The following is a 14665-nucleotide window of genomic DNA, read 5'->3' on the forward strand; positions in this document are numbered from 1 at the left end:
GGAGGGGGGGGGGGGGAGGGTTTGGGGGGCAGAGAAGGAAGGAAGTTAATGAGGGAAGGCATGATCCGGTCAAAGTGAGGGAGGTTGGGTTGAGGACCCTGAACCAAGATAGTCCCTGCGTGGTAGACATTAACGATGCAACGCAAGGATGAGAAGCCGGCCAAGAGGATTTCCCACTTGGTGCCACCGTTAATGGGAGAGGAAAAGAAAGGGGAGAGAGTAGAGATGAGGAGTCCATATATCTGGTGAGGGGCAGAGAAACGGATAACAGCGAGACCTCTCTGGAGGTTGCGCTGACGTAGGTGTCTGCAATGGGAAAGCCAGGGTTTGCATGCAGGATGTCTCTCTTTTGCTTTTTAATACCTGACTTATTGAGAGGGGGGGGGGGGGGCAGGAGGTAATAAGAGTAGCAATTAGAGAACACAGGAGAGATGGCGATTGCCATCATTGTGGCAAAGGAGAGATGGAAGAGTGAAAGTAAAGGAAAGGAGAAGTGGGGCTGCACTGCACAGTCCTCCTGACCCATACTCAATGTGGCCTAGTAGATAAGGGGGGGCAGTAATGCAAAGCGATAGGAGAGGGTCCAGGATATGATTATCAACATGATCAAGTATGCAGTGCACAAATGGAAGCAAGATGAAAGCACAATCCCACCTGGAACCAATTTTTAAAGAGGATCACTGTGCATGCACAAGTCAAGGCAGTGAAATAAAAAACAGGCTAACAACCGTTTGAAATGGAGAAGTCACAATACAAATAGAAGTATGGTGGCGAAGGGAGAGTGGCACGGATTGGACAGTTTAGTGGTTAAGGTGATTGGAGAAAGTCAAAAGGGAAGTTCAGCCACCAATCACATGAGGAGCAGGGAGGGCGCAAGGACTCACAATTTGTGTTTGTGGTAGCCAGGATGTCCTGGTGTGCAGCATTCGGCTTAACAAGGGGCCGGGGTGGGGGGCCCTCCAGCCCGGACAGGCACAGACGGGGCCTTTTTCTGTGGGCTTTCTTTGTGCGGGCCGGCCAAGCCTGCCGGCTTCTGATTTGACGTTATGGGCGAGCAGGCACCAATCTGCACTAAGGTGACATGGTGTTCATGGGAACGACTGGCTGCACAGTGTTTTGAAAGGGAAGGCCCACCAAGTTTGAATGCGGGCATCTCCTGCGCATCCAATGAGGGTTTGCGCTCTTTACAGAGAATTCAGGCAGCACAGCCTGGCATAACAGATGGCCGTAGAATCAAATGAGGATGCCCCAGAAGTGCGCGTAATTCCCAAATTCAGTTGTGGTTGCAGACCGCGACCACGGGTCTCACCAAGGACTGAAGTTTCCCCCTCAAAGACTCGCCACATGTTTCAAAGAGTCATGAAGGGTGCGGAGCACTTTTTGTCAAGCCAATGTACAGGTCTTCCTCACTGTAGAGGGCTTCCTCCCGATGAATCCTTAATTTAGCACTGCTCTGTAAGATGAAAACAATTTTCTGGCGCAAAAGGTGTTAGGGAGGATTCTCATTTCAGTGCCAATTCCCTTCAACCTTAGAGACCGCCATCTCTTTTGCTGGACTACAGGATTTATTTTACCCTGGATTGAGTGGGACCTTTTCCCTCACTCGCTCATGTGTTTTGACCCGAGTTGGATTATGTTTCTCACTGTTTTCGGAGTCTGACAAACTTCATAGGCATCTACTTTTTGTATAGTGACACACAGCACCTTCAGTGCAGTGCCACAGTGGATTACTCATAAGGTTTAAATACATTTTCTTTGTTCCCAAGAATAGTAAAGTGAAATTGACTTTACTCACCTTTTCTCTTTGTGGGTCCAGCACACACCATACACACCACCTTATGTGGAGTGCTGAGGAGGGGGAGGGGAGTTGGGGGGGTAATACCTAGTAAACCCTTATCCTACATTCTCGAGTAACAGGTTTTATGTTACCCTGAATATTTTTAATGGCTGGTGCCAGTGGTTTACATTTCCTCCATTGTGCTTTTCTACCACAGGCTGAACCCTCACCTGCAGTACAGCACCCATGGGTGACCATTTCGTCAAAATGGCCCCAGTCTTCTTTTTTCACCATTCTTGTGTTTTTCTTCGGTTTTACTCTGTACATTAAGCCAGGTGTGAGCCCTTTGTTCGGTTTGCCTTTGGCGGGCTTCAGCCCTGAAGCCTGCCTCTGGCTCCTGTGTGTCTGGAAAGGCAGGATGTGAGGGAGGTTCCCGAAACTCCTGTCCATTGTCTCTAGGAATGCCTGAATGCAACCAGTCCAGATGATTGGCTGGCTGTCCTTTTTGGACAGCCACCTTACTGTGGGATTGATAGCCTAGGTTGTGCATGAATGGGGGATACCTGCTTAAAAGGTGAGGTTTTTGGGACTAGAGGCAGAGTCAACCACTGGGAGAAACACCAGACGAAGAAACCGTGAACTTGCTGCATCATGCTGGACCTTTGAATTGCCCGGTGAAGCCCTGCTGCCGTGCTGAAACTCCTTTTTCAACTTTTTCAATTCGACAGAGAAGCTCCGGAAGGGACGACTTCTTCTCTTGGGTTAGTGGGACCAAATAACCCGGAGACAAACTCCACTGGACCATCTTCCCTGACTGGCTGTACTTCTTCACTGCTGCAAGAACAGAGTGCCAGGAGTTGAGAAATCCGTAGTCGAGTGTAATGTCTGAAATTCGTCCAGAAGCTCCACGAGTCTCCCAAGGACCCCCCAGAAGCAGGATGATCGAGCTAGAGTTCCCTTGCCAGAGTGCACGGCCCAAGGAGTGAAGGAAGCCCAACCGGTAACCAAGAACCGCGATGGTGCTGTTTACTGAGCGCTGAAACTGCAAAGTGCTGCTGAAACGAAGAGCCTGTAGCTGCTGACGACCTCCAAAGTGCCACAGCAGGAGCCCTCCAGACGTCCTCTCTCTTGTCCCCGCGACTGAAGCTCAGGATCTGCATCGCTGCAACAGGACAGAATTCAGCTGGAACACTTCTTCAAACCAGAGGTACTGACTTGGGGACTTACCTCATTGTCTTTGAACTGCGATTTCCTCAGTTGGGACTTGTAGTGGCTTACTTTTGGAGAGGATTCCAACTCTGTTTCTCAGACTGGTGATCCTACAAGTGATTTGTCTTAAACTCTCTAACTTTGTGCAAGACTTTGATCCCAAGAAGTGCCTCAGCTCCATAGACGGTGCTCCAATTGACTTTGGCTGTCTTGGCTCCATGCTGATTCTTCTAGCCCATTGACTTTGATATTGTTTGTCCCTTATACATGGTAACCGGTTTTAGACTGTTATTGCTGGGAAAGGTTTGTCTAGATTGCATTGGAAGATTTAAGTGTTCTCACACATACTGAGAACCTGCTTAACCTGCCCCTCCTTAAAACCTTTCCTTTCTGAAACCTCAGAATCTGCAAAGTACAACTAGTGTGAGATATAAATGCCATTACTGTCCTTGTGAATGAAGTCACTTCAGGGTGTAGGAATTGTGTAAAAGCATATCCAAAGAGTATCCACTAAGACTGATTTTGAAAAGTGATTTTAAAGTGTATTTATATTGTTACAAGAATTGCCTTTTTAAAGAATGCCCATTTAAAAATTGGTGTTAAATAAATAAATATTTATAACTGAAACCTTCACTGCAAGTGTTACTTGGTTACTTGCATTCACACATTTAGTTGCTACTGCTCTACAGCTCACATGTACCCCTCTTAAGATAGGCATGGCTGCTCAGTCACACTGCCAATTTATGAAGTACAGACCTATACCAAAAGTTGGGTTACCTAATACCAAGCAGGTAAGTGTTGTACAGGCACCCAATTCACTTTCCTTGGTGTTAGCAGGCTGGGACACACCACAAACCAAACTCCAACTTTCCCAGGCGCTGTGCTCGTGGGCAAGCTGGGAATTTTGCCCATCAGGGAAACGCTAATCAGTGCAGATGTTGAGTCATATTCCTATTTTGGAAATTATTTTTGTGGGCCCCTCACCTTTCTGCCTGCCCCAACCCCTCAGTCTTATTTGTGGTTCCCTGGGTTATTTTTGGTTGCAAGAGGGAGAAGCCCCCCTGCCATTATGTCTCTTTTTACCTTTTATAAAGGGTATAGGTATTTGGGTCACCCTTAAGCAGTCCAGTCACATGGGCGCCTCTCAGGATCCCCAGTGTTACCCTAGGGTGATTTAATCACCCTAGAGGTCGAAGGGAGTAGGTTGATGGCAGCTAGACTTTAGTTTTGGCTTTGGCAGGGGTGCAAGCCATTTAAAAATCGTACTGACAGCCATCTACCTTTTTCGTAGTCATTTTAAAAATCCTGCTCACTGCCATTGTGGATTTCAGGGCGTTCCTCTGGCCTCAAAATAACAGTTCTGACCATGTGGGTTCATCATGAGCATGCAATGACACCCTTCACATTGGTCTTAACTAGTTTAGGCCAGCATAAACGCCTGGACGATCTGGCTGGTTTCCTGTAGGGGTGACCAAGGCAAAGTGGCAGTCCTACCGAAAAACCATTATAGTTGGTCATCTTACACCAAGTCCCCAGGCCTTAGTAAATAGCCGGCCTTTGACCAGCCCCTTTGTTAGGTAAGAATTGGTGTAGTAACACTGTGTGAGACTACACAACACTTATCTGCTTGGTATTAGGTACCATAGGTCTGTACAGCACAAGTTGGTAGTGTGACTGAGCAGCCAGGCCTATCTGAGGGGTAAATGTGAGCTGTAGAGCTGTAGCAATGAAATTTGCAAATACAAGTATCCAAGTAACACTTGCACTCAAGGTTATAGTTATTGATTTATCATTAATTTTTAAGTAAACGTTCTAAGATATGCAACAATCAAATATAATTTTAAATACATCAGCACAAGTTGGCCTGGGGAGCCAAAAGTAGCTCCTGGTACCCACTGGAGTCAAGCTAATCAGAGTCTTCTAGGCAACAAGCAGGAGCTATATAGCTCCCAGCTCCCCTCAATTTTGAACCCTGAAAACTGTATGAAAAACTTGGTTTGTGAGCTAAAGGCCAGCCTTTTTGAAGCAGAGATGCAATGCTGCTTTCCTGACCAATTTCGGCACAGCTGTGCGAAAATAAACTTGGTCTCTTCCTTTGCTGCCTGTCTCCCTTTAAGATTATTTGGTGATGGGCTACGGGTTTCTGCAAAAGAAATAAGGCAATCGAGAACAAATTAACCTACTTGGGGAAGTGTGTGCGTGAAGGGGACGCGGGGGGGCCTACCGTTTGCCTCTGATCCTACTAAGGCCTGGCCCCACAAAATGAAGTACAATAATATTTTGTTTTGCAATGTCCCCACATCAACCAGTTATTCGGGGCTAATGCAGTTACACCATGGGTGCTGCCATCAGCGAGCTACCTCCATACAGTCAGCTCCTTACCTACCATCTAAATCTAAAAATCTAAAATACAATTGTTTGAAAAACTTAAAACCACTTAGTTCTTACCTTGATCTTCTGCTGATACACGTAGTCGTCGTTGGCATATTCTTTGTACAAAACTGAAAGCTCTAACCGATCCGAGACCAGTGGGTTTTGAACAGCAATCTACAAGAAAGCAAGCAGTAAACCACTGAAAGCCAGCTGCACCTCAGAGCACTTGTACTTAAAAGTGTCCCATCCCACCTATGCTACAGTGCCTGCTCTATCAGTGGGGATAACAGGAAAGAATCTGAAGGACACAAGGAAACATAGCTCACATCTAGATTCTACAGGGCAGTCCTCCCCCACCATAGCTGCAATAATTGAACTGGAATTGTGAGCAGCAGTAACAGTGCAAATCCACCAGTGCACTGCCCAGTCCGATTCACAGCACAAATGCATTTTAGGAGTGAGCACAGCTCTTTACATGCCCATGAGTGTTACCAGAAGAACAATGATCCAGAAGAGCATCAATACAGCAGGGGGACCCACGTTGAAAACAAGACAGAGGAAAACATGCACATAAATGCATTAGGAGTGGCCTGGATCAGGCAGCAAGCAAATGGAGAACCCTGCACAGACATGGAAGCAAGGGAGTGAAAACCGCCACCAGACACGGTGGCAGTTCAGAGACGGAGAAAGAAACCTCAGTTATAATGGAATTTATAGGATGCTGCTCAAATTCAGGATTGTGAAGAGGCCATCACATTGCATTGGATGGAGGGACATGCTCACAGACAGGGTCACAGGGTCTAGGATCGCAGATAGGATGGGCTTTGTGACTATTCCAATAATTTAGGATTTCTGTATCACAGAAGGTCAGAGGGGTGCTCCAAGGAGCACTAAACAGGCGTACAAGACCTTGCTCACCAACACTTGTGTGGGGATCTAGGTCACAAACAGGTTGGCAGTGGATGGAAGCAAGAGCACATGTAGACAGGACTGGAGCATGCTCTCATGCTTTATAACTATGTGGCAGAACTGGACTGCAGGGGTGTGCTTGGGGAAATTCCGTTCATTGATCCAGCAAGTGATTTTTAAATGTTTTCTAGATTTGATCAATAAAATATTATAGCGTCCTTCCCGGTTCCTGAAGTACCACGCCTAGACAAGAAGTATGGCAAGTGCCTTTATTGTGCCAGGTACAGATAAGTAAGTACCTAAGTGTGAAACCACTGGTCTCCAGCACCAAGCCAGCTCCAGGTCTGTCACTCTGTGGAACACCCCAGAGGCCAACACTCCACATTCTAGGCATGCACACCAACATTCCAGCATTCTGACATACAGAAGACTAGTGACCTGCAAATCAGAAAACTACAAAATGCATTCCTTTTCTTTTAGCCATTTGTTACGAAGTGAACTCCTGGTACAGATGACACTGGAGTCTCAGGTGAGTGAAGATACCCTTTACTTGCCTGTAGGTTACAAGCAGTAAATTACAAGTACACAGGTAGGACACATACATCAGGACACATCCACTGGCAACCCCTCTCACAGTCCAGTCCCCCTTCAACCGGCATTCCTGGAATACACTGCACACAACATTCTCTCAGCACTCAGTATCGAGGAATTCATAACAGTCCAAGCTCACATGGCAACAGGAGGGAAGGCACATCCAAGATACACCATTCCTTTTCTAAAGGAGTCTAGGTTGGTGATAGCCAAGAGATCCAGCTCAGGTCCATTTTGCATAGATCCAAATCTGGCATAGCTTTGGTCTTGAAAATCAACAGAGACAATAGACTCAATAATGAACATTTTTCTTAGGTTTTGGTGAGCAAAGATGGCCTCCTTTTCTCTGAGCAGTGGGATTGGTGCCAAAACATTCCGATAACTCTACCGGAAAGTGTAGTGAAATACCTATACTGGAATGGTTCACTAGAGACCTGCAAACAGACATCTCCACTGTGACTAAACATATGTTTTGACACACCCTGGAGGGAGAGGATTTGTAAGCGTTGAAGGTCCCTGAAAAGCCCCAATTGACCTCCATAGAATAATTCCCAATGAATTAGGGCTTCACCCAAACCCCTCTCTCAAGTGAAGGCACATCTCCATTACAGTGCGGTGGTAACTTTCCCAAGCTTATGGCGTCTTTCATACTGAGCACATTACCACCAAGTGGTCTTAAAGCACCAAGACCTGTCCGTGTAAATAGCGTACTGTGACTTGCTAATGGTGACAACCAGACATGGCCTGTGGGGTGAAAAGGAAACAAGAGGAACAATCGGGGAGACAAAAGCGGAGACTTGACTCACAACATGTAGGGAAACGAAAACATGAGGGCATGTGATCGTACTTGTTGGAACAAGAGATTCCGTTAAGTCATGTTTTAGACGATTGATGATGAGGTGTACTCAGGAGTTCAATACATTGGATTATTTCCTGTTCATAGCCAGAGTGGGGCTCTAGTAAAATCAGGCCTGCTGACAGAAGTCACAGCCAGGAATTGGCTTTGTGCAGCATGAGTGCTGGGGGGGAAACAAAAGCAGAGTTTGACAAAAGGATCTCCCTCATGCCAAGTCTTGACAGAGAGAGAATGACGGTTGCCATTATATGTAGTGAGTTAGTAAATAAACCACTGAAATGCAGTACAGGGGAACTAGCGGCACTTTCTTGTGGTATGGACTACATGTGAAGTCAAGGCTGTGGAGGAAGACAGAAGGATAGAGCGAAAAATATGCCATCCCTGCCTAAAGTGCACTCTCAACTAGGTTGCGATGTTACAACGACTGTCTAAATAGTGACAGAATAAGAGTGAAATTACCAACTTCTATAGTGTGTAATACATTCAGCCCTGTGAGTCTTATACCACTCTTCCACAGAAAAATATTTTGTACGAAAAGGAAGAGACAAGAGTAAAAGAAAGAAGCTAAAATGCACCTGGGAGAATAGAAAGGATATTTTTTAATGACCCATCGATTGTCACACTAACCCTAGATTGTTCAGATTTAAAAAGACACACATACTAGAAACAAAGAATTTTCTCGTCCTAAAACACAAAGACAATACAGTCACTGCTTCCCATGTAGAACTATTGTGAAATGATTGGGGGGTGGGGGGGTACTCGTGGGCAATGTAAAAAGGTTGGCCCAAACTCTCAACCATAGGCTAAATAACGCCTTTTTGAGTGTGGCAAACACCATCGACCGGTTTCAGTGGTATAACTTAAATAGAACCACATTCATCAGGACAGTCTTAAGTTCCTCCAAGCTGGTATGTTTCATTGTTTTAACAACCAGTTTTTGAGAAACAAAATGCGGTAGATGGAATGGTACTTTACCACCTTTCCGTAAATGTCACAGAACTGGAACAGTCTGAAAAGGAACCATATATTCAATTCCCTTTCAATTTGTAAGTAGGGTAGGTACCTTAAAAGGGCACACCGCATGACTGGCCAGTCCACATGCTTCTAGTTTGCATGCACCCGAATGCCGAGTAACAATTCAACCGGCAATGGAAAAAGTATTCAATTGATGGCCAAAAGAGGAGCAGAGCAAACATTTCTACTTCTTAAATCCTGAATGGCCACACAAGGACAAGTACTATAGGCAGAAATGCTGAGAGGAACCATGTGCATTCTTAAACAAGGGTGGCTTTAGGTCTGTTCACCTTGGTCTGATGCTGGGCTCTAGAGGGAGTAAATGTGCAAACAACTGCATTGTCCATCATTTCTGAACCTGGGCTGGCTCTTCCACTTAACAGAGGGCAGCAAGGTCATCTTCGGTTCGGAAGGGTTGCAGAGAATGCTTTTGAGGGTCGGCTTTCGACGATGTTGCCCTTTCCAGAACCGAAGGTCGCCAGCGTGTAATTATACATTTGAGGAAGGGCGGAGTGCTGCAGGTCACATTACTGCTTTTTCATAGCCCTGAACAGCCTTGCTCATAGCAACAAGACACTTCAAATGCAACATCACAAAACAGGACGTTACAGCATGACATGATAGCACGATAGATTTTGAAACTGTAATTTTAGAAGAGCTCTCCCTCTCTCTGGAAACACAAATGGCTTTTTCGATGCATGCAACCCTCTCATTCACATATAAGTGACATTACATACCTCATGTTGAATGCGGTCCTGCTGTGCCATAATAGCTTCATCGTATGCAAGGCAATTCACCCCTAGAAGAAATGTAAGAAAAGCAGTGTTGTAATGTGATTCGTGTCCGCTAGCGTGGGCCACACTTGAAAGGCGATGTGCACAACATGCTCAGCCAGATTAATTTTAGAAGAATTACAGTCTTGGGAACACAATGGCCGAGTAGTCTCACCACAAAGTTATTCACAATTCACCCTGTATAGAACTCAAGAGTTTTCAGTCCAGAGGCACATTGCAAAGTGAACTGTTGCATAAATATTGCTTTTAATCTTCACTTTACCAATGTCTGCTAGCCTCAGACCTAGTAAAAGCACTTAGTGCCTTTTTCTGCCCTTTGCCTCGTGCTTTATAAAACTTTAGCAAACAAACAAGTGGCCCTTTCCCATCTTATTACAGTTCCATATGCGAATGCCTTTAACATCTGCTGTACCACTCGAGCCATGCCCCAGAGAGAAGTAGAAGTCAGTATGTACAGCTAGGATTGGTGTCCTGGGAGGGATTTGGTGTAAGAACAATTGCAAAGCAACTAGCTTTGACGCCCTACTATAGATCAGAACTGCCGCATCAGGGGTGGGGGCGCAGGATGATCTGGAACCTGGTTCGGTCATGTCGTATGGCATTAAATCAACTCTCTGCAGACCAGTTCCCCAGTCAAGTGCTCGAACAAGCAGGCAGGGTCGTTTTATGCCAAGCCTCATTCGATCTCAACACTCCCCAACGTCCTCCAAACTGGATTGCTTCTTAAAGCATGAATCAGTGTGCTGTCCTGTGCGCACAAGGTAATGATTAAAAGAAATAGAATTGCTTCCTTGTCAGATACATGTGCCCCTTCTACCGTGTATCATTTTCCTTGCACTGCTGAAATGACCACAGGTATGTACTTGCCGCCTGTCTACACAAGCGCCCAATCAACAACCACCTTCACCCCTACCTAACCATCAGCCATGCGACTGCTGCCACTACCTTATCACCATAGGTTCATCCTCACCAGCCCTGGCACATACATTCTCTACTAGGTGTAAACTCACATTTCCTGTGGGGTTTCAGTATGCATGGGCTGCTTGCACCGTTCTGTGACAGGCTCGTTTGTTTACTGTTCTTCCTTGTTGTCCTTCCTACTAGGTGTGTGTTTTGAGGGCGTGCAATGTGCGAGACCCAGAGATGGTAGGTTACACCAGCAGGGGAAGCAGGCCGCCCGTGAGGCGATTTCACCTCGGGAGTTGCACGAGCTCCCCTTCTGGTGAGCGCTAATGGTAACTCCAGGTAGGGCATAACAGCCCGAGGGGGTTCGCCTCGAGAGAGCGCCAGTCGAGACGACAGGGGGCAGAAGCTACAGACTTCTACGGAGGGCACCAAGGGCTGCTTATCGAGAGCTGGCAGTTCTCTCGCCCCCACCTGGGGTCGAGAGAGTGAATCCGAGTGAGAGCATAGAAGCACTTGTCGGGCGCTGCCTCCGGCCCGCATAGTTCCGTTCAGGTAGGAGAGGGAAGAAGTGAAACAGGGATACTGTGTCCTACTATGCCAACACGCGGCCAGGTTTGGATGAGAGTACTGAGGTAATATTCACGCTCCGGGCTGGTGACTCTGCAGGGTCACGTTTCCTAATAGTAGCGCAGTAGTTGTGGGCACGCAGGTGATGTGTGGTGCAGAGGTGGGTTTGAATGACCCAGGTGGACATTGCGCGTGAAGGCCCATTGGGCCTTGTAGGGTTTGGTCCACTTTTGAGGAGCCAGTGTCCTGCCATTCTCCTGGAGCCTGCGTCGACCTTTTGAGCAGTATCGTTCCGCCTCTCTCAGTTGCCACTGCCCTGGGGGCAAGTATTTATCCCGTCCGAGAGTAGAACTAGACCTGCTCTGTGAGGGAGTAAGGTTTCCACCAAGGTAGAGGAGGATACAAGCCCGGTGGCGTCACTGGGCGAGTGGGGCACGCAGGAAACCCCTGTGATAGACATGGTTATGTATTTATCAAAATGTAAAAGCGTTCATTCATAGGAAATCCCTGTGACAGGAAGGATTATTTATGTAACCAATGGGAAAGTGTTTGTTCCCTGTGGAAGAAATTGTCATTTACTTCTCAAATGAGAAAGCGTTCATTCTCAGGACATCCCTGTGACAGAAATGGTTTATTTATATATCAAATGTGAAAGCGTTTATTCTCAGGAAACCTCCTCATGACAGACTAGATTAGTTATGAACCTTGCATGACCGTGCCTTACTTGAGGTGATCCAAAGGATATACCAGAGAGTTATTTATCAAATGTGAACGTGTTTGCTCTTAGGAGAGCCCAGTGCAACGATTGTTATAAAGCGCAAGTTCATCAGGAGATCCTCATGGGTCTATGTTATTTATTTAACCAAGGTGTATCCAATGGTATGCAAAGGGAGCAAATGTCAACTGTAAAGGATGGTTTCTTTCTTGTACTAGCAGGAAGCAACTCGGTTAGGAGCCTAGAGGTGTAATAGTGATCCAGTGTATGTATTATTGGTCTAACATATTTCATTACATAAAACGAAAGCGGAACACGCTTAAAACAAATAAGACTGTCTGTTTATTTGGTCAAAAAGGTAGCAGAGATGGCGTCCGTCCAAGATGTCAGATCGACAGAGAGCCCTCACTAGGTCTCTCTCGCATTGCATCCACCTTACCACCACAGCCCCTTTTGGGCTACTCGTTTTCCTTGCACATGTGTGCAGTAAGGTGTTACACTCCGAGGCTCATGTCTCCTACAGGTAGCTACTCACTCCTTCCTACAGAGAAGAATAAAATTAAAAAGGGATAAAAATCTTACATAGGGAATCCAGCTAAGATTCTGGAGTGGGAGAATTCTGCTCCACCTTTTTACAGTTGAGAGCAAAATGATTTTTGGGGATAAAAAAAGTACTAACAATTCCCAATTTGGAAGTATTATTGAAGCAAGTACAAATATATTTAACTATGAATCGTATCTTTTGCATTTCATACTTCTTTGCACCTATTAATTCTTGTAAATGTGCAGTTAAGCTAACATTTACTCTTCAGAGAAGGTAGTAATATTGGAGCTCCTCCCTTCCTGTGAAACTGACCAGAACATATCAGTCGAGCTGAGAGGGCGGAAGCATTTGGCAGGCTCCTATAGGCCTGCGCCATTTTTCCTTGCGACTTTTTTACTTCAATTTTTTGTTGCGAGCATTATCCATTTCTTGTTTGGGAGCATTTGCCTGATTTTAATGGAGAAAAAGTGCCTGGTATGTTTCTTATCTGTAGGACAGAACTCTATACCGCCCAAAACGCTTCCTCTCACCCTCACTGCCCAGTGCCTATGTGTACAATATACCAAGTGCAAGAACCCCACTTCTGACACTGGGCATCTCCCCCACACCGCTCAAACACCACAGACAGATCTGACATTGTATTTACTTAACAGCAATCCCTCTATACAGTACACAATATTGCACCCCATCCACACTAACCAATCGCATGAGCAGATCTTCAACATCCAACATCAATAACCCTTCTTCTATTTGCCACAGATACCGCCTCAATGCCACCCACAGCTCACAACGCTACAGCTCGCATCTGAGACTACCCAACCCATAGACTCCTCTCCTCCAATTATTTCCACATCTCACAAGCAAACGTCATGTACCAGCTTAACCAACATTTGTGCTCAGAGGGAGAGATCCTTACCTTCTTTCACAAGTCCTTTTTGGGCTACTTTGGTGACCGAGTCTACATGGAATAAAGATGTAGTTACTCATTAGGGCAATACACATTTAATATGGCAAAAGGCAGAGAGGAAGCAGTTAGCCACAACAAATTATGTGCCACAGGTCCTTTTGAATGTGGAGGGTTCAGTACGTGGATGCAGTGGGAAGACTAGTTTGTTTTTTTTAAAGAAAAAAGCCCACCACATCTCAAAGCAGTCACACATTCTACCCAAGACCAGTGGCCGCAGATAGCAAACTCAGCAACGCTTGTCTACTCACTATCAAGATGTAGAGCGTGCAGCACCCCTCTACAGCCAATATAGAGAGCCAGGTTAATGCTGCTACATGCCACACTAAATACTACAGGAGGGTTAACACAAATATGACCATTGGGAAAAATGAGGGGGTAGCAGCAGCTCCAGGTTAAGACAAGGAATGACTATTGCTTGGCTTTCACAACCTTCTGGCTATACCGCAGAGTGCAATGACTTACCCAATGAAGGTACAGCTATCCCATTTGTTAGTTCACATTAATCCTTATCAGCCATGATTACATTAAGTCTGAACAATCAGATGTGCCCTAACAGTAACCTGCTAGTGATGTAACTTCCCAGCCCAAATCAGAATTCCTTATATTAAAGGGGAGGCCTGGTGGCACCTCTTATACTTTCTGCATAGTAAGGCACCACAGGCACACAACCAGCCCAGTCTTACCTTCATACGCACACATTAGCACATGCTCTCACCCAATGAAATCTCCCATTCCTTCATCCCAAAATGTTTGCAGGAGGCAGATAAGGGTAGCAGAGGCCAACCGAGTGGACTATAATCCAGTTCCAAAGATCATCGCTGACATTCAGATGACAAGTATTCCTGACATCTCAGCGAAAAGAAAGACCTCTGGGCAACAGCACTACTGCTTAAGGTTAAGGACTGCAAGAGGAGGCTTCCCAAAGGGAGCAGAGATTGAGCCACACATGAGTCTCTGCCGAATCAGAGTAATTATGCAGAATGCAGCCCTATAAACAGTAGTTCCTCGAAGGCTGTCCTATTGCATTGTGGGTGTGTCTCCATAAAGAGAGCAACGGCTTCTGCGTGTGAAGTGATCAACGACGCGTCGGTGTGCAGCATTCTGTGCCTATCGCACAACTTGATCTCTTAAGCCAAGAAAGCTGTGCCAGAAAAACAATGACTTCTGATACAAGGACTCTTCCCACCTCGTTTCACTACGACTGTGTGGTTTAAAAAAAATGAAATAAACTGCCATGAAATTTGTTTAACAAATGTTTTGCTTACCATCTACCCTGTTCGCCTCACCCCTTTCTGAACTTTTTTTTTGTTAAAACAACATCTTAATTGGGAAGTTTACCTCCCGTTTCTACCGGTGACCTCCTTGCCTTCACATACAAATACTGCTTTTAGCTGCCTAACCACTCTTTGACTTACAATGTTTATTCTTCATTTCAACTTGGTT

The 14665-nt window shown here is 45.8% G+C and overlaps 1 protein-coding gene across 4 annotated transcripts in view; it reads right to left on the reverse strand.

Moving 5' to 3' along the window:
* The window catches only part of OTUB1 (OTU deubiquitinase, ubiquitin aldehyde binding 1), a 100686-nt gene that overhangs the window by 75155 nt on the left and 10866 nt on the right, over positions 1–14665 (reverse strand). For 3 of the 4 annotated variants that reach the window (XM_069645107.1, XM_069645110.1, XM_069645108.1), the window contains exons 2-4: positions 13172–13213; positions 9467–9528; positions 5435–5533 (exon numbers count right to left, since the gene is read on the reverse strand). In XM_069645107.1, the coding sequence (XP_069501208.1) occupies positions 5435–5533; positions 9467–9528; positions 13172–13213 (203 nt within the window). The remainder of the gene's footprint in view (positions 1–5434; positions 5534–9466; positions 9529–13171; positions 13214–14665) is intronic. The other variant, XM_069645109.1, reaches the window with a different exon arrangement.

Source organism: Ambystoma mexicanum, chromosome 2p (assembly GCF_040938575.1).
Source record: "Ambystoma mexicanum isolate Mex_15411 chromosome 2p, UKY_AmexF1_1, whole genome shotgun sequence".
Lineage (NCBI taxonomy): Eukaryota > Metazoa > Chordata > Amphibia > Caudata > Ambystomatidae > Ambystoma > Ambystoma mexicanum.